Genomic DNA, 25,106 nt, shown 5'->3' on the forward strand with positions numbered 1-25,106 from the left:
AATCCAATCCAATCTAATCCAATCCATCTTTATTTATAAACTACTTTAAAAACAACAACAACAACAGCTGAAACAGAGTGCTGTGCATCAGAGATAAATAAAATATAGAAACACGAGACCTAAAAACAAGTCACAAAAGTTCGGTTAAAAAAAACTTTCAATGATATCTTGATAACGCATCATGATGTTGCAATTAAACATATTTAGGATGATATTAAACCATTTCGTAAAGTAAAAGTGTAAAAAAATAAATAATTGTGATGTAAAATTAATCTGTAAATAGCAAATCAAAATAATGTAGTGTAGACAATTGTAATGAATATACTACATATAATTACATGTTGAATGTATATATGTACGTAATGTATGTATCGACATATTGTTCACCGTTGGGCAGTTTGAGACAGTTTTCTTTATAATTTTAAAACATGTGAAGGGGCACAGAACATCGACTCGGGGGCCGGATTTGGCCCACGGGCCGCAAGTTTGAGACCCCTGCTTATGTCATTGTCTGTAACTTACTGCCTATCCCTGTCTTTTTTAGCCCAAACACTAACCTCACTAACACTTGTGCCGAGTTGAGTCGAAAAATAGTGGTTCACTAAAAAAATGGAGCTGGCCAAAACGACCCATAGTTCCGTTTCAGTTGTAGCACAGGTTGTTCGTCCGCATAGAGGATCAACACGGACAACGGAAATGGTCAGATGACAAAATCTCTGTCTCTCTGTGGATGCACGGGGGGGCGTGGAGAGTATGACTCAGGCCTTATTCTTGTTTTATTTTAAGGCGATTATCCGCTTATCTAAAAATACTTATGGGAAGTATGTTGAATTTCTGCCAACAAAACAAACAAACAAAACCCTCCCCCAAAATATTACACGCTGCACCTTGAAAACGTGAATAAACGGGTTATTCGGTCGAGTTTGCAGCTGATCTGCAGACACGATAACCCCGTTCAAAAAAAATTGTTATGGTAAATGCTTCCTACACCACAGGCAAAAAAAAAAGTGCATTGCCTGTCTAATTGCACATGACACTATGTAGTTACTCAGCTACACTGACTCACTGTCTAATCCAGTTAGGACTGTGTTGGTGTGACACACACACACACAGACACACACACTAACTTGATTATTTTGGCAAGTGGCAACACCAAATCAATTCTCAGCTTGGGTGATGTTCGTGTGAGGCACCTATCAATTCATTTTCATTTCCCTCCTTCATTTCAATTAATCCTCACAGAGAAAGAAAAAAAAGTCTCATCATGTGTTTGTCATTCGAGGAATAAATTGAAGAATCACCCACAGGATGTTACAACACGGTTCTTTACTCGTGCAGAGACCCCTGACTTCAAAGTGTTCCTGATCACAGAAAGGGTTTTCTCTCTTAAGGTTAAGGTTGCTTTAAATCTAGCAAAATAGCCTCGCTGACATCTCTTGAGGATGTTACTGTAAATGCACTTCAAGTGACTGAATCATTTAACATCTAATCAATATCATTCGCATTGCACCATAAACACACTTCGGTCCCCGGGTTGCGGAAGCTGTTAACGGTCGTAGTTAACAACGTCTCTCTGCGGCAAAAAAGGTGGAAAGATGATTTCACAGCGTTAAAAGCGCAAATATGTGCCCGAACGAAATGTATTAAGTGGCTGAAATAACAAGAACGAGGATAAGAAACTCTACGAGAGAGCGACAGAGATCCAACACCAGCCGTGTTTGTCTGTCTTGATCTGGTAGATGGATGTGATCTCGCTGTGCCATGCTGCCATCACCTGGTCAAATACATTTTCAGCAACTTTCAATGCACATGTGGTGCGTTATAATGATACATTACTCCACGTGCTATGTTTACTTAGTCACGATGCATCACTGAGGTGTTATTACCGTGTCACACATATAGCGTATAGCAAAACAGGTGCCATTAAAAAAAAAACCCACCATGACTTCCTGTGGCTCTTCGTGGTCGTCATGTGATGTGCGGTGAGAAAGAAGAGTTTCGATATTAATACACAGGAACAACAAGATACCGCCGGCTTTTTTTTTTTTTTTTTTTTGTCATTTACCAGCTTTATTTTTTACAGCCCTGCATTTGTTACACCTGAGCCACAGACACGTGTGTGTGCTGCGTCTGCCAGAGCAAAGAGATGCAAAAAAAAAAGCACACACAAAAAAACATCTCAAGTCTCATGGGTGAGTCAATCAGCTCTGAACACAGATGTTTTTGCCACAACAGCAGCACTCACATACTGTGAGTGTAAATTACGCCGTGGAAATTAATTGCAAAATGTTGATCCTTTTGATAATGAAGTATATACGGTGATACATTCTGTGTTACATTCAGCCAAAGGGGGGGAAAACATCGCATTGTATTATAATTAAAACGAAACGTTACGTTCTGTTCTGTTCCGTCCGACCCCCCCCGATCTTGTGAAACCTGCCACATAAACATACTTAACATATCAACATTTCCCAAGTGAGATATAAGTTCACAAAAATGCGGGTCGTGGTGTTTAAACATTACGAGACATCTGCCGAAGCTACAGACCAAAGCTAAAGCAAACACTGGAAAATGAGTTGCTGTTTTATGAGGAGATTTAGTTGCGACTATATGAAAAAAAATGGTGCTTTTTGTTGCTGAACGTATAACCACCGCGTTACTTACAGTTCCGTCACATCATAGATGTGAAAAGCAAGTTCGTATTTGACGTATCAGTATAAATAAACATATCCTATATCAGGGGTTTCTCAAAGTTTTGATACCTGAGGGCCAATTTAGGAACCAAACATTGGACTGAGGGCCACCAAAGGAAAAAATATATAAAAATCCCATTTGTAATAATTTTAATGACCAGATTCCAGTTCTACAGTTTAGCATTAAGTAATATAAGCGTTAATATAATGTAATTTAAGCATTAATATAATAATGCTTTATAATTTACTGGCCATTGTTCTTACCTTCTAATTACAGGTTAATACCAAGTAACACATTTCTGTTACCATATATTTACTGGGTAAATAACTAGTAATTGGGGGCTGTAGCTACCTGCTTATTACCAGCTTATAACCCAATAATACACTAAAATTCACCATATAGAAACCAGGTAAATACCCAGTATTTTTGTTTACACTTATTGGTCTGTATCCAGTAATGTCCAATAAACATTTAACAAGCTTAGTAGCTCCTGGATTAAAACTATCAACTGTAATTCATTGCCGGGCCGCCAGAAATGTTTCTGCGGGCCGCCATTGGCCCCCGGGCCGCACTTTGAGAACCAATGTCCTATATGAATAAGTGTGGTTCTACCGCTTTATCCTCTACCAGAGGGTCGCCCTGTGCCTACCTCAGCAGACATTGGGCGATAGGCGGTGGTACACCCTGGACAGTTCGCCAGTCCATCACAGGGCCACATATAGAGACACACAACCATTTACTCACCTACGGTTAATTTAGAGTGACCAATTCACCTAATACCCATATCGCATGTTTTTGGACTGTGGGAGGAAGCCGGAGAACCCGGAGAAAACCCACGCACACGCGGGGAGAACATGCGAGCTCCTTGCAGAAAGGCCGTTGTTCCGAAGTTGTTCCAAAACGGGGCTCGAACCCTGGAACCCGGGTCTTCTTGCTGCAAAGGCAAGAGTGCTAACCACTACACCAACCATGGGCCCAGAAACATTTATTTTCACCTTATTTTCACCCTAATTTGCAAAAAAAATCACCACAAGCAGTTAAAACACTATCACTGTCTGTCGACATGTTTATAAGAAATGCACTTTTGGAAATTTGAGCTCACACGTGTCTCAAACATGATCCTGGTTCGTTGCCTCTACATATACATATACATGTACTCATGCTGCTGTTTGACACAAAGCGTTGCCTCATATCATGACACTGGTCAGGTTGCTCATCGATCGGATGCTGCCCGTGCCTTGTGTTTGCCGGCTTTTCCGTCTCACGCTTCGCAGATAGTTCCTGTACAGAATCACGCTGATCACGCGGTCTTGGAACTGTTTGGAGACGATGTAGTAGAGGACGATGTCCAACACCGTGCTCATGTTCATCAGGAAGGTGGTGAACACTGCCCACGTGTTGAACCCGCCGTCTTTGAACTCTCCCAGCAAACGGAGAACCAGGCAAACGTGAAAGGGCACGAAACACACCAACACTTGGACGATGAGCGTGATGATGATGCGGATAGACTTCTGCTTGACTTTGGGTTTGAGTTTAGAGGTGCGGCCGTGCACCAGGTTGTCCACTATGACGACGTAGCAGCCTAACATGATGCACACAGGAACCAGGAAATAGAAGACGAGTCGAACAAAGTTGACCGGGTTGTCGCGGCGCAAGTGGATGATGTCTTGCATCTTGACGCACGTGGTGAAGTTGGAGCTGCGATCGGGATCCGATTGAGCGAAGAGCAGGGGCACGGTGCCGCCCAAAGTCATGAGCCACACCCCCAAACTCGCCACCACGGCCTTGGGGACGTTCCTCAGCTCTTTGCCGTGCTTCGGCTGCACTATGGCCATGTAGCGGTCGGCGCTGATCAGGGCAAACAGCCAGAGAGCGATGCAAGGGTAGAAGATGGTGAGCGCCGCGATGACTCGGCAGAACAGATCTCCGAAGGGCCAGTAGTCCTGGTGGTGGTAGACCATCCTGAAGGGAAGCAGCAGGAGGAAGGTGAGGTCGACCACCGCCACGTTTATCATGTAGACGGTGACGGACGTCTTCTTTTTGGTGGTGAGAGAGAAGACCCACAGAGCGGTGACGTTGACGACGACTCCGATGACGAAGACGAAGCAGTAGAAGATGAGGCCTGCCATCCGGTACTCCGCCGGGCCCTGTTCGGGCCTCGCAGCGCCGTGCTCCTCTGACATGTTAGAGTCGTTCGCATCCAACTTCATAGTGAAACTAACACAATTCAGCAGAAAAGAGCATGAGTTATTAGCACGTCTGGTTACTGGCTGTCTATTTTGATAATGGGAGGTCTTACTGATGGAAATCTTTGTTCTGTTTTTGGACGACCGTCAATGTGTGAACTGAATAAACCTGTGACTTAATATCGGCTACAAAAATGGGACCGATTTAACATATGTTCTTTTTTTTTTTGGCAACACTATTTTATGAGATTTCAAGTTGAAAATGTCCTGAGCAGAATCTTTAATTCATTCTCTATTAGTCCACTCAAGACTAAAATATCGGCGAGGAAGCAAACTAACAAAATGAACAAATAAAAAATGAGTGAGAATTTTTACAGAGAAACGTGACAAACAATTTAGTTTTTGGAAGATGGAAGATGTTTTTGAGACGGACAGAAGCTGCTTCTAAATAAGCACAGATCCTGTATTCATTACACGATACAGTGACCAGATTTACTGTTAAATGCAGAAGTGAGACTGTGATGCCTTAAGAATTGATGCTGTTTGTTGACAGAAAATCATGTGACTTCTGTGTTTTACAATTATTTCCCGCCCCCCTGCGTGCTTTCCATTCTGTGCTATATACTATTCTATACTATATAAATGTATATATATATATATATTTATGTGTGGTAACACTTTAGATTAGGGAACACATATTCACCATTAACTAGGTGCTTACGAACATGCGTATAAGTAGCATACTAGCCCTTTATTAGTGAATATTAAGTACGTATTAGCACCTTATGTAGGAAAAAACTTAATTCGTCGTCGTAATAGAGGTAGAATAAGGTTATGTAGAATAAGGTGTTAATACGTGCTTAATGATTACTAATAAAGGGCTAGTATACTACGTATATATGTTAGTAAACACCTAATTAATGGTGAATATGTTATTCCCTAATCTAAAGTGTTACCGTGTGTGTTTATGTGTTGGGGATGATTGTTACTAGTGAAACAGAAACAGAAACAACACAATTTACTTTAAATATGTGGAATAAAAAAAACAAAACTTGATGATAAAAATCAGTTTATCTAAACACACAGGACCAATGTGCACACACGTGAAGTAGCTATAACACATGACAGCCAAAATAACTTTTTTTTCCCCCACCTCTCAATCTCAAAGGTCAAACTGCTTAGGTCGTCTTGCTCCAACAATAAAAAAGTCTGCACTTACCACAGAAATCAAACAAACATCTTGTCAGGCTCGCACACCAACAGGTTTATGAAGCGGCGCGGCAATTTATCGGCGAGCGCTTCGCTTTAACAGCCACAACAGGGAAGTGAACGCGTTCTCAAAGGGCAACGTGATGGGAAACGGTGGCGAGTACTGAACACAGTGTAAAGCCCCCATCACTTCCTGTGTGTCAGCCGTGGGCTGTATAGTTCCTGTGCTTTGAGATGCCTTTACAGTATCTACGTAGCCGGAAACACAAAGGACTACAGCTTTCCACAGTCTGCAATTACACCCCCTTAAAGAAAATGATGTGCCATTAGAAGTGGGAGTGTGTTTGGCAGGCAGAGAGATGGCAGATTTAGGGCGAGTTATTGATTGGAAAAGTGGGGTCTGTCACAGCACATTAGTTCTCAGGGGAGTAATCCACAGCAGGTTGCTGTGAGAAGCATCTGCTGCTGGAGAGAAGTAATTAAAAACAGGATGTTGAGGCAGTTGCCATATAAACAGGAAATAAGATGGTGGTAATAGACACTTCACGCTGATGCTGTGAGATGGTTTTACACCACGTCGACTTAATGGATGCAACGCGCATACTTCAGGTGAAACACTCAAGGTCAGTCTGGACCTGGACTGAATACCGATGAATGTGTGTGATTAATGCGCGTGTGTGAGCTGGGTTAAAGCAACGAATTGGGACATTTTGGCTCAAGAGAAAATGCCGTGAAATCAAAACTTCTTCTCAAAACTGGTGCTTTTCAACGCTGGTATGGGACTTATACACAACAGGAAGTGAACTGGCCTTTCCCACAACTTATATCATTTCCTCTTCTACGCTCCTACTGTTCTGTTTGACACATGAAATAAAAGGTTACATCTATTTGTCATATATTTTCTTTTGCTGATGCTTATTTGCCATTTCCTTCCGGAACCTTTTGCTCTGTGCTCCCAAAAGCAGAATTCACACATTCTGTTGAAGTCTTATTCCCGGGAAATAATTATCTATCGAATGGTCCGCTCCATGTGCCTTAAAAATCTCATAGCAGATGGTACTTTGTGTTCTTTGCAATATGTTGTTATGACAACAGTCTGTGTGTTTTTTTTTTTCTCCTCCTCTCCTTGATACTTGTCATGTGTTGCCTCGAATTCCCCACTCCATAATAAATCCTCATAAACAATATAAGGTTTTTTCACCGAGAGAAATCCGAGCATCACTGGGTTCTTTTGTCTTTTCTTCTCCACAGAAACGTATACTCACATTTCTGCAGAATTTCAAACATACAAAAGAACACTTTCAACAACATTTTGTCACATCTGTTAAAACTGTGATAGCATGAATGATGTCTGTCAAAAACCCCATTTTACTTCCTCTACCATCAGCTCTTTACTCTGTTTTACACTGTCCTCTACTGGTTAAACAATACAACTGCACACCTGACTAACCATTTTTGTTTTTAGAATGAATTGATTTCTGTGATATCACAACGTTAGCTGCAGATTATAACGTTCTACTGTGCAATTTAAAAATATTCGTGTCGTAACAATTTCCACATTTATGATCTGGTCAACTTAGTGAATTTAAAATCAAATGTATCAAGAAATGTTTAAAGGTATGTTAAAACAATATGCTTTAATTAATAAACCATGTCTTGTCGTGGTACTTTCACAACAATGTTCAATTGTTTATGTAACCTGGAATTTTGTCTGTTTTCACTGCGCTCTACAGCTTTGTATATGTGTCTATATATTACTGTATATATTGAACTATATGGTCGACCTCCAAACTTGTGATTTTACAAAGTCTTGTGAATACTGTACATCAGGGGTTCTCAAAGTTTTGATACCTGAGGGCCAAAGGGAAAAAAAGGGAAAAAAAACAGAAAGATATCCCATTTGTAATCATTTTAATGACCAGATTGCAGTTCTACAGTTTAGCGTTAAGTAATATAAGCGTTAATATAATGTAATTTAAGCATTAATACAATAACGCTTTATAATTTACTGGGTAATTACCCAGTATTTTGGCCATTGTTCTTACCTTCTAATTACAGGTTAATACCAAGTAACACATTTCTGTTACCATATATTTACTGGGTAAATAGCTAGTAATTGGGGGCTGTAGCTACCTGCTTATTACCAGCTTATAGCACAATAATACACTAAAATTCACCATATAGAAACCAGGTAAATACCCAGTATTTTTGTTTACACTTATTGGTCTGTATCCAGTAATGTCCAATAAACATTTAACAAGCTTAGTAGCTCCTGGATTTAAAACTATCAACTGTAATTCATTGCGGGGCCGCCAGAAATGTTTCTGCGGGCCGCCATTGGCCCCCTGGGCCGCACTTTGAGAACCAATGCTGTACATGCATGTTTTCATCCTTCATCAGATGAAGAAAAAAACAGCTGTAAAGCTGTAAACGTGAACATCCTGCACGTCATCGTGCACAGTGAAGCAGCAACAAACAACACACACATTTGAGTAAAGACATTCTTTAAGACACAGGAAATACTGTGAATAATATACAATTTCCTGTGATACGTTCAGGTTACAGTGGGGTGGATTCGTACGTTTAATACATATAAGTCATTATAAAGCAGATCCATTAATAAATGCATTTAACACACTGGGCTCATTCTGCATCAGACCCCTTGTTTAAACCTTAACTTATACTTTATTTGTTTTATATACATAACTTTACCAATGTTTAAATTCACCAACCATTATTTGTCTCGCAAAATATCCAGTATGCAGCCTGATATTGTTGTGTCGTTTGTGCGTCGTATATTTGATTTGTACCACTTCTTTCTGGGGTTTCTCACACTTAGAATGAAGAAATTAAAGGTTTGGTATGTTGGTTTTTGTGGCCTCTCCATCGAGTTACATATTGCAACTAAACGAATGAGTCTGTTACTCATCCTTCCCATTCACGAAGAAAAAGAACGTGAGGTAAACCTGAGGTTATTTGAAAAGGCCACGAAAGAGCAGTATTTGGTTTGTGGTGGTGCAACAGGTTCAATGATCAGGACCCACTGACAGTATAGATATAATGTGGAATTCACACATTATACTTTGATTTACTTTGACCTGAAGTGAATTTACACATTTAAAATAAAAAGTATGTTGTATGAAAATTAATAAAAGTTATATAAATAATACAATGGATGAACTTTATGTATTGTGCTCTGCTGAAATGAGAATATGACAGTATGCACACACCATTTTATTTAATTTCAAATATTATTATTATTATTAATAAAAAAAATAATATAAAAAAAAACAAAAAACATCCAAACTTTAGAACAAATATGGCAACAACATTATGAACTATTTACAAAATGTATAAACAGTTGAACGTACAGTGGCTTATTCAGTTTAAAATGTATATTGTCCTTAATTTTTCCTCAAAATATCTCAGAATAGAATATAATGTTAGCACTAAATTGGGTAGAAGGTACGGTAGATCAAGAGTAAACAGAGAAACACACCAACACAACTACTGTATACCTTGCTTCATCATTTTCGCTGCAACATTGTGCATTTCCTAACATGTTGGTGTGTCATCATGTCTTTTGTTTAGTTTTCCTTTGGAAGATTACCACATACATACACATTTGGTTCAGTATTGAAGTCTGTTTGACCTGCCGTACACAATACATACACAACACGGCATTAAATCCCAAATTATAAATCTAATAAGACACAGAAAATGTAGATTTATACAAATAAAACATATGAACAATGGTATCACTTTCAGTGCTGTGAACAAATGGTTCAGTTGTAACAGTAACTGACCTTGTTGTAACATTGAATGCCCTAATTTTCATAAAACAACAAAAACACCTCCATCCACCAGCAATGATGTAATATATTTAATGAAGTTCACTTTTTAATCTAACTGAATATATGCAAAAGCAGCCGAGACAGTAAGATAGAGATAACAATCTAATCTAAATCCTCAGGTTATGGACTGTAAACAATGCGGTTCCTAAAAATATAATTGTGGGAGGAGGTCAGGCAGTTGTGAGGTCTGACTGTTATTTTATTTTTAATAAATATGTTGTTCTTTTGGGCGTTTCTTTGGGAGTTCATTTTGCAAATGGGTAAACAGCAGCGTTCATTTTGGCTGCGTTTCAGGGAAAATGTGCTGCATGGAACAAAATGGAACATGCATGGACTTATTCTATTCTATTTTAGCTCTTTATCAGCAGCAAAAGTGGTTCTGTGTTTTCCATGTCAAAGTTGTGTCGATGTACTTCCTTTATGCAAACTAACGCGGTCTAATACTGTTGGTTTCCTGTCGGTGTCGATGCAACTGTGGCTGCACGGGAGTCCACAATGAATGAGTCCACTTCACGCTTCATTTCAGTTTTGTGTCCAGATTGCATTTTTAAATCTTTCTCACATCTTTTGCAACTCGTGGTGTCTTTCTGTCAGTCTCTCGCTGGTTGCAACCGTAGAAGAGCCATTGAGGTGGACCTTGTTGGAATCGAGGAAATCCTTAGAGGAGCCTTCGGGCGACGTTCTCACCGCGCTGGAGAAGGACACGCTGACCTGCAGCTTCAGGAGCTTCTTCAGTTTCCTCTTGTAGCCCTTGCAGGCGAAGAAGTAAATAAATGGATCCAGGCAGGTGTTGAGGTTCATCAGACAGACCGTGATGTGCAGCGACACCTGAAACGACGCGAGGTCGGCGCAGCCCGGGCTCGACACCAGCTTGCGGATCATGTACTGCAGGATGTCGATGTGATAGGGGCTGAAGCAGACGACGAACACCAGGGACACGCAGCAGATCACGCCGATGACCTTGCGGCTGCGTCCAGACTTTTCCGTCAGATGGTTGGTCTTCGCCGTCAAGTAAAGCTTGGAGCACAGGACCGAGTAGCACACCAGGATGGTGATCACGGGCGTGACGTAGCCCAGGAAGACGGCGCCGATCAGTATGGTGGCAATGTGGTCGATCTTCTCAAAGTTGGGGTATTCCATGCAGGTGACGAAGCCGTCTTCTTCCTCGTGGGTCAGAGGCATGCCGAGGAGGGGCACGGTCTGCGCCAGGACCAGCAGCCAAACGCCGACGCAAATGTAACGCACGTTGCTGACGTTCCTGAGGCGGGCGAAGCGCAGCGGCAGCACCACGGCGATGAAGCGGTCTACGCTGAGGCAGGTCATGAAGTTGACGCCCGCGTACGTGTTGATGTAGAAGAAGAAGCCCGAGATTTTGCACAGCGCCTCGGACAGAGGCCAGTGGAAACCCAGAGCGTAGTAGACGATCCTCAGGGGCAGAGACAAGGCGAACAGGATGTCAGAGATGACCAGGTTGAGGGAATATAAGGTGGTGGAGTTCATTTTCTTCCGGTTGGGGCGGATGACGTGGAGGGCCAGACAGTTCCCCAGCAGTCCCACCACAAACACAACGGAATAAAAGATAGGCATGAGGACTCTGGCGTAGTCCCGGTGGGCGTATAGGGTGTTGCACTTGGAGCCATTGTTGTTGGCGGGTAAGTAGGTGAAGGTCACAGGAACGGCGGTGGACTCCATCTTGGTATTTCAGGAACCGGTTACTGCAAAGGGAGGAAAACAAAAAAACGTGACGTGACGGCTTTGGTTCAACTCAGTGATTTGTGAGTAATGTGCACGCATCAAGTTCCAGGAAGCTCAATAAGACAGTGTTTTCTGTCATGAGTTCATTCTACCACGAGTCTTTGGTGAAATGAAACTCTTCCCTGGCACAAGAGCATGGGTTTGAAACCATGCTTTCAAACAGGAAGTTACCGTGTTTTGCATGACTCCTTTCCAGACGTGAAACTTTAAACAGATGTTTCTGCTCTGTGTTCCTGTGCTTTGAAGGATTTGAATTAATGACGTCGTTACATTTGAACAATTATTATAAGTATGTAATTAGTGTGGCTGTTACTACTTTTTTTTAACAGCTGAACTCTGAACTCTTTACTGGCAAATCAGTAAAATCAGGTAACATCTGCTGTTGGCGGACCACAAGTGATTTCGTGGTGTGCGCTGCCACCTTGTGGGTTCTTTGGAGCAATGCGTGATGGGGATCAAGATTCAAAGCAGAGACATTTAATGAATTAGTTAATATTATTCTTCATATGAGCTTTGATATTTCTAAGAATAAGACAGCATTGAAAAGTGTTTTATAAGCTGTAAAGCAACTTATTGAGCATATATACTGTTGCTAATTTTGATCTTGCTGAGATTTTTTTTCTCCACCATTTTTACATTGAATACACGTGACGTCACAAAGAAAGAGCCTGTTTGTTAGGGGAAATAAGAGTAACTGGGTTAACTATTTATTGAGCACATCCATTCACTCTTTTACAAACACGTATGAGTCACAGGACATAGATGTCCGTTTAACAATGTTTTTGGGGTTTTTTTTAACTTAAAGTGAGTCGGAGGAAGTGTGTGAACAATGATGCCCAATGCAGCTGCAGCATTCATACTCAGACTTGTGTCATAAAAAAAGAGCTTGTGTTGAGAGATGGCCCTGCAAAATGAGGAAGTGTGCTTCCCCAGGGTCCTGTGCTTCAGAATGTTTTGGCAGAAGGAAAGTTGCATTGTTTGAGCCAAAATTATAACCCGCTCCCGCTCCGGCTATCTCCTTTTGTAGTGGACAAACACATTTCCTGGCATATTTGGGGGCAAACATACTGGATTTTTCTGGTTTTTTTTAATGTAAAACATTGACGTATACATAAGTTTGCATACATTTACTTGATTAATTAATTGGTTTTTATAGTCTCAGCTAATGTTAATAGATATCAGTGGTATATACAAGATCCAAAGTCCCTATATTGCTTCCATGCTGCTTTATATATCTGATATAATCATTTATGATGAAATATCCTCATAAAAAAAAACATGTTATTTCATATTTCTTTAAGCTAGTGGCTATTGCCCTATATACTGAAATGCAATGTTGTAGTTTTGGATAAATAAAACTTCATATATGAGTATTTTTTACTTTTAAGGATGGACTTAATTAAAATAATATATTATATATTAAAAATGGACTTACCTTACAGATGGAGGAAACCTTTTTTCTTTTTTTCCAGAATGAAATATCTAAACTCGCCGTACGGTTTATTTCATCTCTCAGAGCTGAGTTAGCGGGAGACGACTGGCACGCCGCACTGACCGTGTGCAGCGTGACAAACAGAAATCAAGATCCGTATCTGCTGCCAGTAACCATAGTGACAAAATATCCTGTTGTAGCTCTCTCTCTCTCTCCCTCTCTCTCTCTCGCTCTCTTTACACGTGTGTGTGTGACTGTCTCTCTACCCCCACAACCCTTTTGCTTAACTTTTCAGACTCAACACTAAAATTCTGAAACACTGACAGTTTGCAATCCAAAAAAAAAGTATCTCACGCAACGTGACCCTAAACTAAACTAAACTAAACTGAACTATGTGATGTGATTTGAGGCTGATTTTTTTGTGTGGCATCGGGGTGTTGAATAATCTGTGGCATACTACAGGAAAAGAAAATCTAGATTTCATTCAACGTGCTCTGCCATGTGAATACTTTCAGCAGGATGTGGCTTCGGCTAACTGGCTGACAAACATGTTTGATTCCTCTGAAAGAAAAGAAAGAAAAAGTAATGTTTTTACGAATGCCACAGTTGCCCATTTTCATCAAACCCTCTCTGAGATCAATTCAAATTCGTAATCTATTTTTCAGTTTCTGAAATTTCCCCTTTTTGACAAAAGCAAATGAGTGAGAGAGAAAAATGAAGAAGTTCCCCTTTGCTCCGGCAGCACCTTTGTTTTGATGTTTTTGGCTCAGAATGACGTTCAGAAAACGAGAGTCACACTTCTGACCACTTTTTTAACCCGAACTAATATTCATCCTGAGATTATTTACTTATAAAAGTCGTGTGTGTATCAGTTGTAGTTGCAGGTGTGATGCCGGTACTCTGCCCAAAATCCCCCCAATAAGGATTTCGGTATCAAAAGGCCTGAGTACGGGCTGGTTTGAGAAGCAACCGATGATGAAAACACAAAATATGCTTTGGAGTGAGAGATCAGAGACATGTTTATATGTCACATGTGGTCAAGCTTTGATATTACAAAGAAGAAAAAAAGAGTTAGCCTACCACAGCAAAAAAAACAAGTCACTTTAATGTTCATTAAAGTTTTCTTAAATGAAGTTTTGAAAAGTATTTTGCCCGTAAAAACAACAACAAGTTCAGCTGTTTAAAATATGTAGATCAGGATTTGCTGTAAACACACTCGCGCTTTCTACACGTAAACTGTCACTCTGAGGTTTTCACACCTTTGAATCAAGCACACGCGTCTAAAAAGAAATGACATAATCAATCCACTTAGTTTCTGTGTAAGGTTTGTAAACTGAAATGCAGCTGTATACACGATAAAATACGCAACTTTCCTTTGTTCAAAACAAGCAGAGGAAATAAGTGTAACTTCCTCGTGCCCTGGCCTTGTGGGTCTGACTCACTGGGCTTCAGACATCACACCAGTCGCTGACAGACAACACGAGTGGTGCACACGGCTATTCATAGAGGACAATGGGGACAAAACACCAAAGACAAGACACGTATAATGTCTTTGCACTCTGTGACTCCACATATTGGGGTCTCATTAGAACAGACATTAACTTAAAAAAATAATCATAAAAGATGTCATTGTGGGTTTGTCTGTGAGGCTGTGGCATTTCACAGAAAAACACGATATTTATCAGTGTTCTTTCTGTGCTTCCTGTGGTACAAAAATGTTCAGAGAGAAGAACTAAATAATTTATCTCTGTTGAAACATGTGAGAAAAGACAGACGGAGTCAGTGCTGTTGTCATCGCGCTTATATGTACAGTGGTATGCAAACGTTTGGGCACCTCTGTGAATGTTCACGATGTTCCTTTATAAATCAGTGGTCGTTTGGATAAGAAATGTCATTTAAAGGTGAAGTAAGTAGTTTATAGTGCCATCTAGAGGAGAGGCTGAAATTTACAACAAAGAACTGCTCCTCTGCTCACCCCCTCCCTTCCCTGAGCGCTACGGTATCCTCAGCCGGTCAAATGTCGTCCTCGTCGTCTTTCTCCGTGTCAGCAGATGAGGTTCGTGAGGCGAGGGAGAGGGCGGAGCTACCGCGGCCGTAGCAGACGAAGCGGAGAGAGTGGAGGCGGGACTTCCTGCTACAAGTAAAGAGACGCTTGATTTGTTCTCTCGCGTTTGTCCTTACAGGCTCCGGTAGAAACATGGCGTCTCTCTGCTAACAGTGGCTATGCAACCGCGGCCCGCGACCATGTTATTTTACATGACTTTTTGAAACACTACGAAAATGAAACAAAAACTATTATACAGCGACTAGACAATGCAGGAGCACATAATATGTATAAAAAAGTGGATTTTGGGTTATATAAACCCATAAATACTACATTATTGTAGTATACATATATCATATTGGTGAAAAACACAGTGATATTTGAGAAGTGAAATAAAGTTTATATGATTTACAGATAGTGTGCAAGAATTATTTAAACAAAATTAGGAATAAAACAGCCTCTAAACGCTTCCTATAGCTTCCAATTAGAGTCTGGATTCTGGAGGAAGGTATTTTGGACCATTCTTCTTCACAAAACATCTCCAGTTCAGTCAGGCTTGATGGTTTCCGAGCATTGGACATTTCCGCTTTAAATCACACCACACATTTTCAATAATATTCAGGTCTGGAGACTGAGATGGCCATTCCAGAACGTTGTATTTGTTCCTCTGCATGAATGCCTTAGTAGATTTTGAGCAGTGTTCAGGGTCGTTGTCTTGTTGAAAGATCCAGACCCGGCACAACTTCACCTTTGTCACTGATTCCTGGACATTGTTCTCCAGAATCTGCTGATATTGAGTGGAATCCATGCGACCCTCAACTTTAACACAATTAGTTTCATCAGTCCACAGCACCTTATTCCAAATGTGCTTTAACAAACCTCAAGCGACTCTGTTTGTGACGGGTGCAGAGAAAAGGCTTTTTCTGCATTACTCTTCCATACAGCATCTCCTTGTGTAAAGTGCACTGAACAGTTGAACGATGCACGGCGACACCATCTGCAGCGAGATGATGTTGTAGGTCTTTGGAGCTGCTCTGTGGGTTGACTGTGACTGTTCTCACCGTCCTTCGCCTCTGCTTATCTGAGCTTTTTCTTGGTCTGTCACTTCAGGCCTTAACTAGAACTGTTCTCCTGTGGTCTTCACATTCCTCGCAATGTTCCTCACAGTTGAAACTGAGAGATTAAATCTCTGAGATAGTTTTCTGTATCCTTCCCCTAAACCATGATGTTGGACAATCATTGTTGTTTTGAGGCTCCCATGTTGCCACTATTTAGAGAAGATACAAAGAGGAGAAACACTTACAATTGGCCTCCTTAAATACCTGGCCTACTACTTACTACCTACCTACTTAAATTCTCATGATGGGAAATCACCTGTGTATGGAAGTCAAGGGTCACTGAGGTTACCAAACCAATTTTGAGTTCCAATAATTAGTGCTAAAGGTATTGAAATCAATAAAATGACAAGGGTGCCTAATGTTGTTTAAAAAATTATTGCACACTTTCTGTAAATCATATAAACTTTATTTCACGTTTGTCTCCTATATGATATATTTAACTGAAATGTATTATCCAACCATTATAACAACCAATGATTTATAAAGGAAAATCATATTTACAGGGAATCCCCAAACTTTTGCATACCACTATATTTATTATAAGATATACAGTATAATATGACCATGATGTGTCACCAAAGATTGAGGAAACATGCTAAATTGGTGCACTGGTGCAGCCACCATTTTATATTCACAAAAACACATTTCCATTTGCTGCATACTCCATTTATGTACATATCAGATGCCACCAGAGCAAACAGCCTGGAAAAAATGTCTTCACCAAGAGGAGAAGAAAAAAATGAGGGTTGTGCGTCTTTGAAATATGTAAAGTGAGAACTAATGTTAAATATAGATGTGTTTCATTTTTGGGAGTTAAATTATGGAATGGACTTAGTGATGAACTGAAATTGTGTAGAACACTGTCCAGTTTCAAAAAAAACATTGAAAGGTAAAATAATAAAGGACTACAATGTAAAATGACTGAAATGTGAAATGATAAAGAAATAAGAATTTAGAGTATATTTTTTGTCATGTTTCTTAATTTTTGTTTGTTTGTTTTTTTTCTTCTTCATTGTATTTCTGATATTTTGGGTAATTTTACGGAATGTACAGGATAGGCAAAAATAAGCCTCGGCTTCAGCCTATTCCTTTTTCGGTTACAGAGTTTCTTTATAATTTTGTTGTGAGCAAATGTTGACTGTAAGTCTGTGGTAATATTTGCCGATTAATTGCATATCATTTTAAATATTTTATATTGTAACCGAAATAAAACTATTCATTCATTCATTCATTCATTCATTCAGGGTCTGCAATGGAGATTAAAGTGGAGAGGTTTTTGAGGACAGACTGGGACAGATGTGCCGATACTTCTCTCTCAGACAGGAGAGCGACATGGGGAACTTTAGCTAAGGTTAACCTAAAAAGCCTCATGACCACATAAAAAAAAAAACACCTCAACCAGTGGAGAAAACAAAGTGAGGGGAAGCTAAAGACAGACCGCGACAGACGTGCTGGTGCAGGAGACTCAGACGAGATTAGCCAATGCTCTCCCTCTTCCTCTCTCTCATACACTTTGTTTGTGGATGTTGCTAACACCTTGTTTTTTTAAATATAAAACAGATGGCGGTACAGTCATATCCATACTGTCATCATGACCCCTGGGTTACTACAGGTGCTTTTTGTTTGGACACTTAGGGTGAATTCCAATTCCTTGCTTAACCGTCAATCTCAAAAATGCTCTCCCTCTAGTGTAAGTGCTGTCCTGATTCTCAGAAATATTAAGTTGAGGGACAAGTTTAAGGGCTGTATCGCCCTCAATATTGAGATTTTTTCCGAGACCTACCCAGAATGCATTGCGTGTTTTCACATAACAAAGATGGCGCCGAAAAATCAGCGAAACGAGTACGCTACGAATTAAGTCTTTTCTCTGTTAATAGAGATATAAAAAATGATGAAAACCATTGTATTGTCTTAGTTTAGGCCCATATTATGGATTAGTGACGTCATTTTTGCGTAACATTTATTTTACGATCTTTTGTCAATAGCCGGCCGGTGCGCACACGCGATCGTTTGCTATCGTTTACTTTTCAATAAGCCGTGGTGTGTGGTAACTGTCAGCTGAATATGGACGAATATAAACGGATCATAATAAATAATCGTGACGTAAATGTGTTCTTCTTCTTCTTTGTCTTTTTTGGAGTTGACAGACTGGACGCAGCTTTCGCATTATTCTGCCCCCCACAGTCTGAAGTTGTATCTGCATTTAAGGGGGTGTCCCATTTCAAATATTTTAAGTGTCCGTCACTCCGTCAAGGGACAACAGAGACGGCAAGAGCTGCGATTGGTCCTCAGGACAGTCAGAGCGAAGCTGCTCTGTGCCGGCTCACAGTGAGCACCGAGCGTCCACAGAGGCGGAGCTGATCCCCGCCGACAACGTCGCTGCCAAACTATAAATACGTCATATCTTAACACACAAACCACATGTTTAGACTCTAAATGACCAATTTCTCACCTCAAATTATCTTAAAACTGCGTTCCGTGACACAGAAAAGTGAGAAACGGCCACTGTTTCAACAACAACAGTCTTTCTCTCTCTTGCGATGCGTTGCGCTCAACCTTACGCAGCGACACCTACTGATCAGGCGGGAAATTGCAGTGCGTATCCGTCCACGACGCAGATGTATGAAGGCTCGATGGGTGTCCGTGGTTACGCAGTCGGATAACTATAATGTGGCCTTAAGGGTTGAGCATGAGGGTTAAGATAGGAATTGGAATTGGCCCTAAATCAGTTTGGACTTTTTGTTGCAGTGTCGTTCTTTCTGTTTTGTTTTGTAAAACCTCTGGTTTTTAGTTCTTTTTTTCTGGTTTTTGGTTTTCCTTGTGCCATGTGAGGTTTACTGGTTTACTCTGGAGTTCTTCAGTGTGTGTGTGTGCCTTGGTTAGTTTTACTTTCTGTCCTGTTAACCCTCCTCTGATTGTGTGCGCTCGCCTAATGTGATTCACCTGGCATATTTAGTGCCTGCTCCTCAGTGTCTTTGTTGTCTTTTTTAGTGCAGCCTGTTATTTCCTGGACCCTGTTCCTGTTCCCTGTGTTTCAACTCCATGTCTGAAGGTATTTTTCCTATCTATCTATTTTTTTTTTTTTTTTACATAATTCGTCTCAAAATGTTGCAACTGCACCGCGTAGCTGTCTAACATCACGCAACTGCGATGACCTTTTGCTTTAGGTTCGTGAAACTAGTTCCAAGTAGAGCAGAGGATGTGTTGTAATGATGAAGTTGTGGCTCTTATTTCAACGTAACAACGGTTTGTGATGTTGTAAGACAAGATTCAAAAATGTTGGTTGTGGTTTAAAAAAAAAAAAAAGTATCAGTCACATGTTCCTGGATGGACAGTTCTCTCTACTGGCAAGAGTTAAGTACTGCAGCTGTAGAGGTTCACAAACTCCTGTTTACATTATCCAAAGATCTGTGGTGTTCTTACTCCACTGAGCCACAGGATGGCAGCAATGTCTTAATTGTCGGCAAACTGTGTTCTAACTGAATAAGATCTTTGATCAAATTTCATACAATTTCAGGTCAAATTAAATACTGCAAATCCAATCTGTTGAAGTATTTTAACATGTCTGTGTCAGAAATAGGAGTAAGAAGCATCTGTACTATTCTCAAAATTAGCATAATCGTTTCTAATCACCACTTTTATAGATGGATACATCCAGTATCCCATTTTAATCCAGTACTAGTCTAAAATGGACTGGTCAGAGCATACTAATCCTAATATAGATTTGTCCTCCATTTCACCAGTGACCCTATAAGGAGACATGTTTTCCTATTGTATTTCTATCATTTCATGATTTTAACACCATCATCTTCTCCTGATTGGGTCCAGCACCAATTCCTGGATTAAAGACTTTATTTATTTATGTATTTATTTATTCATTCATTCATTCAAGATGTGTATGTTGTCAATTCAGTTGTATCCTCCTGTTTTAATCATTTAAGTGTTATGCTATAGTTTAGTTCCTTGTTCCATTGAACCAGCAGTTGAGGCTGTTTTTTTTTTTTAAATATGTGATACATGTGATATATGTGTGGTTTGAGCTGTGCATGTTGTGACATATTTTGTTTGTCCTTTAAAACTTTGCTTTAGTATGTTGTTCCAACTCTTAGATTTTTGGTTCAGTTTTTTATTTCACATTCAAAAAAAAAGAGAGATAAAATATAAACATTATCCGTATTTTTTTCCCATTTAGTTATATATCACTGTCAAATGTTAAAAAAAAACCTTATTTTATCTTGACCATCAATTTATTTGACAACTTTAGATCCTGTTTTTAGAGACTCTTAATAAAAATAATTCAGGTTTATTTGATTTTGTAGTCCTGGCAAGTAAGTATTTATTTGCATTGCATTGCATTGCATTTTACTTCTGCAAGCTCAAAGGGAGGCATCTTGACAAAGTCAGGAAATCAAACATTTTAAATATGGGACTTTGCACTATATATAACGTACAACCTGCACCTGCTCACACGCGTGCACACACACCTCCTTTAACCACAATATGTGGGACCCAGGAGGAACGAGACCCGTGTGAGGGGGAGCAGGAAAAGGTGGGTGAGGAAGTGGTGTTGGTATTTATCTCTACACACCCACACAGAGTCAGATGTGGCTATGGAAGTTAGCTGCTTGACATGCTCTCATTTTGGCAAAGATTTTTTTTTTTTGCACAAACAAAAATAGACCATAACACATAACCAATAAACAAGATGCTATAGATTTCTCTGGCGCTAGTTTAAATGTCAACTAAAAAGCACATTACCTTCACATACACACGTGGCTTGACTCATATTGGTGCAACAATATTTGATCAACATGCATGTTTACAGAAGTGAAAGCTGCTGTTCGACCGCAACACTTTTACGCAAAAAGATAAAACAACTTAGATTATTCATCCACTCTGATATATATATTTTTACCCTGCTTACATACACATGAGGCTATTAGTACACAATTATAACATCTGTACATCATACAGTATGGCCTTTACAGTAAAATGTTGCATTCAATAACAAGAATTAAAATGTAAAAATAGCATTATGTGGCACATTACAGTATATACAGGGATGTCATACACTTAAGCAGGTTAAAGAGATTTTTGAAGTACATTTTAAACCATTTTTTTGTGTCTTTTTTGCATTCTACCATGCATTTTGTACACCTAAACATGTCCAATTGTCGCAAAATCGAGTCATTTCCAGCGATGACGTGAACAACGTAAGATCAGCGATACAAAAACGGGCCTGTGCGAACCGAAAACGAGCGAACGAGGCTTTCTCTGTGACGGTGGCTGTTGGCACATCTCAGCTGTGGTTTTTCGATCAGGTGTTGCTGCTGCTGTTCTCTGTCGTCGCTTTGGAGGAAGCGCCGGAGGTATGTAGGTAGTCCTTAAAGAGTCTCATCACCCGCTTCTTGTAGGTCTTAATGGCAAAGAAGTAGATGACAGGATCCAGGCAGCAGTTGAAGTTCATGAGTGAAACTGTGATCTGCACATCAGAAGATGGATATGAATTAGAAAACAGGAGATTCTGTGGTGATACTAATTTAAAGAAAACGCAGTTCTTACTTGTAAAGACATCTTAAAGGCCCTCAGATCCTCACAGGTTGGCTTATGGTGTATCTTTCTGGCCATAAACTGCATCACATTGAGGTGGTAAGGGCTGAAGCACGTGATGAAAGTGAGAAGAATGAGCAGAATGATGGTGTTGGCCCTGTGATTCCTCCTCGATCGACCGGTCACGGCGTTCTGCTTGGCCGCGGCTCGCAGCTTCAGGTTGATCTTGGCGTAGCAACCCATGATGATGACGAGCGGGCAGCAGAAGGAGAACGCGCAGGCCAGAAGCAGGAGGTACGGGGTGAAGTGGGAGCCCTCGAAGTTGAAGTACTCCATGCAGGTCAGTCTTTCCTGGTCCTCGTGGAGCATGCTGCGGAACAGCAGGGGGGCTATCTGCAGGGAGACCAGAGCCCAGACCAGGCAGCAGACCCTGCGAACGACCCTCACACTCCGCAAACACTGCAGCTGGTGGGGATGCACCATGGCCAGATACCTGTCCAAGCTGATACAGGTCATGAACCCAATGCCTAGTGGAAATATGATGGTTATGCAATAAGTTATGATTAACACTTAAAAAAAAAGGCTGAGAAGACAAATACATTTCAGAGAAAACAACCAAAGCTTGAGAGAACAAGAGATTTTAATTTCAGCTAACAAGCTCTTTTCCCAGCGACATTTTGGTCATCATTTGTTCCCTATTGTATATAATGAATCATTAAAGGTGCCATATGTAAGAATGTGGCCAAAAACAGTTACTGCATTCAAATTCAAAATACAGAGGTCTTTTAGGTTTCGTTTTCTGACGTAACTGGCAACCCGTGGTTACTCGGCAGCTGAGACTCTACTGGCTGCAATGACTGGTAGACGGCGGTAGGTGGCGCCACATGACGCCAAAACATGATTTCAAAACATAAACGTGATTTGCAGTCTGCAAAATATTTTTTTTTAATGCAAATATTTTGTCTGTACTGTTGTTGTTGTTGGTGAGTTCAGTTTGTTATATGAACATTATTCCTGAGTCTCTGTGACATATTAGGAGGATTTTATGGCCAGTTGCTTTAGATTTATTACATAATGCACCTTTAATTGTTGTCATTATGTATATTATTCATTTATTATAATTCATGTATTCTCTTTAGATGGAATAAATTATTATCTTGTCCCATAGGTTAGATCAGGCGTGTCCAAAGTCCAGCCCGCGGGCCAATCGCAGCCCTCTGTGAGATTTTGTACGGAACTGCAGCTTCGGTTTTAAACAATGTATTATTTATGGCTAGGGAGGGACTTCGACAAAAAAAATCAGTCACAAAACCTTCGTCACACATCATCCCATTGGCTCAGCTGTGGGGAGTTCTGATTTTAAAACCGCTTTAAAGAGTCTGGGGTTCGTAACCCACCTGTGACAGGCTGCCAAACTATAAATACGTCATATCTTAACACACACAGCACATGTTTAGACTCTAAATGGCCAATTTCTCGCCTCAAATTATCTTAAAACTGCGTTCCGTGACACAGAAAAGTGAGAAACGGCCACCGTTTCAACAACAACAACAGTCTTTCTCTCTCTTTCTTTCTCGGACGCAATTGCTCACTGTAGCCAGAAGCACAACAAACTTGCGCAGCGACCCCTACTGATCGGGCGGGAAATTGCAGCTCGTGTCCGTCACCACGACGCAGAAGTATGAAGGCTCGAGGCGTCTGCGTGGTTACGCAGTCGGATAACGTATTACGCAGCCGGAGAAGTATAATGTGGCCTTAAGGCTTAGAATTGGTTACATTTACATTTGAAAATGATAATTGTGACAATGAAAATACATTTTTATAAAACAGTGCATTTGTATATAAATGTTAGTGTTAAAAAAAAGTTCTGAAGTGACCACAGGCCTCTCTGGAAATCTTCACATTATCAAATGTGGCTCTCGTTAAACAAAACTTTGGACACCCACGGGTCACATCACATGGATGCCTTTCACGCACAGATTCACTGAACCACATTCAAAGATTAGCTTGCAGATAAAGACACACTTGAACAAATGTTAGACATGTACCGTATATTACCTGCATAGGTGTTTGCGAAGAAGAGGAGTGTGGTCAGTCTGCAAAGAAAGTCCCCAAAGGGCCAGTCGAAGTGACGGATGTAGTACGTGATTCTGCCCGGCAGTGTCAGCGTGAACAGGGTGTCGGAGAGCGCGAGGTTGACCAGATAGATGGAGGTGGAGTTGAGCTTGTGCTTCCTCTGGCAGATCACATAGAGAACCAGGCTGTTGCCGCACGCACTGATTACGAAAACCACAGAGTAGAAAATGGGGAAAAGGACCACTGCGGCTCTTTGGTACACAAACACGTCACAGCTGCTCTGGTTCGGAGAGTTTAAAGTCGAGGAGATCATGATGGTGATTGTTGTCAACGGCCGAGCAAACCTGTCAATTTGAGAGGATCGATAGGAAAGTAAAGCGTGAGTTACAAATAAAGATCTTCACAATATAAAGTACTTACAATTGGAGCTCTGAACGCTCAGTGACTGCAGCTGAATCTTCTGGTTGTGTTTGTCGACTGAGCTGCAACTCAGTAAATCCCTCAGAAAAAAGTTGTGAGCAGTGTTCAAATCCCACCTCTCCCTTATGACATCATAGGTGTTTTGTTCTATAGTAACTGTCATACATATCTGATGCACTGAGACCTGTGTGTTTTGTTTTAGAGCTTTGTACATTCACACAACTGTATAATATTATCTATAATTTAACTTTAACTTTAGGGGATTAGTGGACTCTTGTCACTCTTCTATAACATTTGATTATACTGTATACCTTGTTCCATTCCCCATTGTATTGCCTTTTCATGAGCTTCTCAAAGGACTTTAAAGGGGAAATAAGTAGTTTATAGTGCCATCTAGAGGAGAGGCTGAAATTTACAACAAAGACCTGCTGCTCTGCTCACCCCCTCCCTTCCCTGAGCGCTACGATATCCTCAGCCGGTCAAATGTCGTCGTCAAACACGTTATATCTCAACCATCAAGGTTCGTGAGGCGAGGGAGAGGGCGGAGCTACCGCGGCCGTAGCAGACAAGCGGAGAGAGTGGAGGCGGGACTTCCTGCTACAAGTAAAGAGACGCTTGATTTGTTCTCTCGCGTTTGTCCTTACAGGCTCCGGTAGAAACATGGCGTCTCTCTGCTAACAGTGGCTATGCAACCGCGGCCCGCGACCGTGTTATTTTACATGACTTTTTGAAACACTACGAAAATGAAACAAAAACTATTATACAGCG

The 25,106-nt window shown here is 40.6% G+C and overlaps 3 protein-coding genes across 3 annotated transcripts; all 3 read right to left on the bottom strand.

Annotated features, from left to right (window-relative positions):
• Positions 1–3,881: 3,881 nt before the first annotated feature.
• Positions 3,882–4,910, bottom strand: gpr18 (G protein-coupled receptor 18; the record flags this gene model as incomplete). Its single annotated transcript, XM_083889900.1, has 1 exon — positions 3,882–4,910. The coding sequence occupies exon 1, from the start codon at positions 4,902–4,904 to the stop codon at positions 3,882–3,884; it is 1,023 nt and encodes a 340-aa protein (XP_083746026.1). The 5' UTR covers positions 4,905–4,910.
• A 5,591-nt stretch (positions 4,911–10,501) lies between these two features.
• On the bottom strand, positions 10,502–13,227 carry gpr183a (G protein-coupled receptor 183a; the record flags this gene model as incomplete). The annotated part of the gene is made up of 2 exons (XM_083889750.1): positions 13,134–13,227; positions 10,502–11,658 (listed from the first exon to the last, which is right to left on the bottom strand). Exon 2 carries the CDS (start codon positions 11,633–11,635, stop codon positions 10,502–10,504), a length of 1,134 nt encoding a protein of 377 aa, XP_083745876.1. The 5' UTR covers positions 11,636–11,658; positions 13,134–13,227.
• An 8,382-nt stretch (positions 13,228–21,609) lies between these two features.
• Positions 21,610–24,231, bottom strand: LOC310927457 (G-protein coupled receptor 183; the record flags this gene model as incomplete). The annotated part of the gene is made up of 3 exons (XM_083889752.1): positions 21,610–21,774; positions 21,855–22,369; positions 23,901–24,231. 3 exons carry the CDS (start codon positions 24,229–24,231, stop codon positions 21,610–21,612), a joined length of 1,011 nt encoding a protein of 336 aa, XP_083745878.1.
• Positions 24,232–25,106: the final 875 nt, after the last annotated feature.

Source organism: Microchirus variegatus, assembly GCF_963457635.1.
Source record: "Microchirus variegatus genome assembly, chromosome: 5".
Classification (NCBI taxonomy): Eukaryota; Metazoa; Chordata; class Actinopteri; order Pleuronectiformes; family Soleidae; genus Microchirus; species Microchirus variegatus.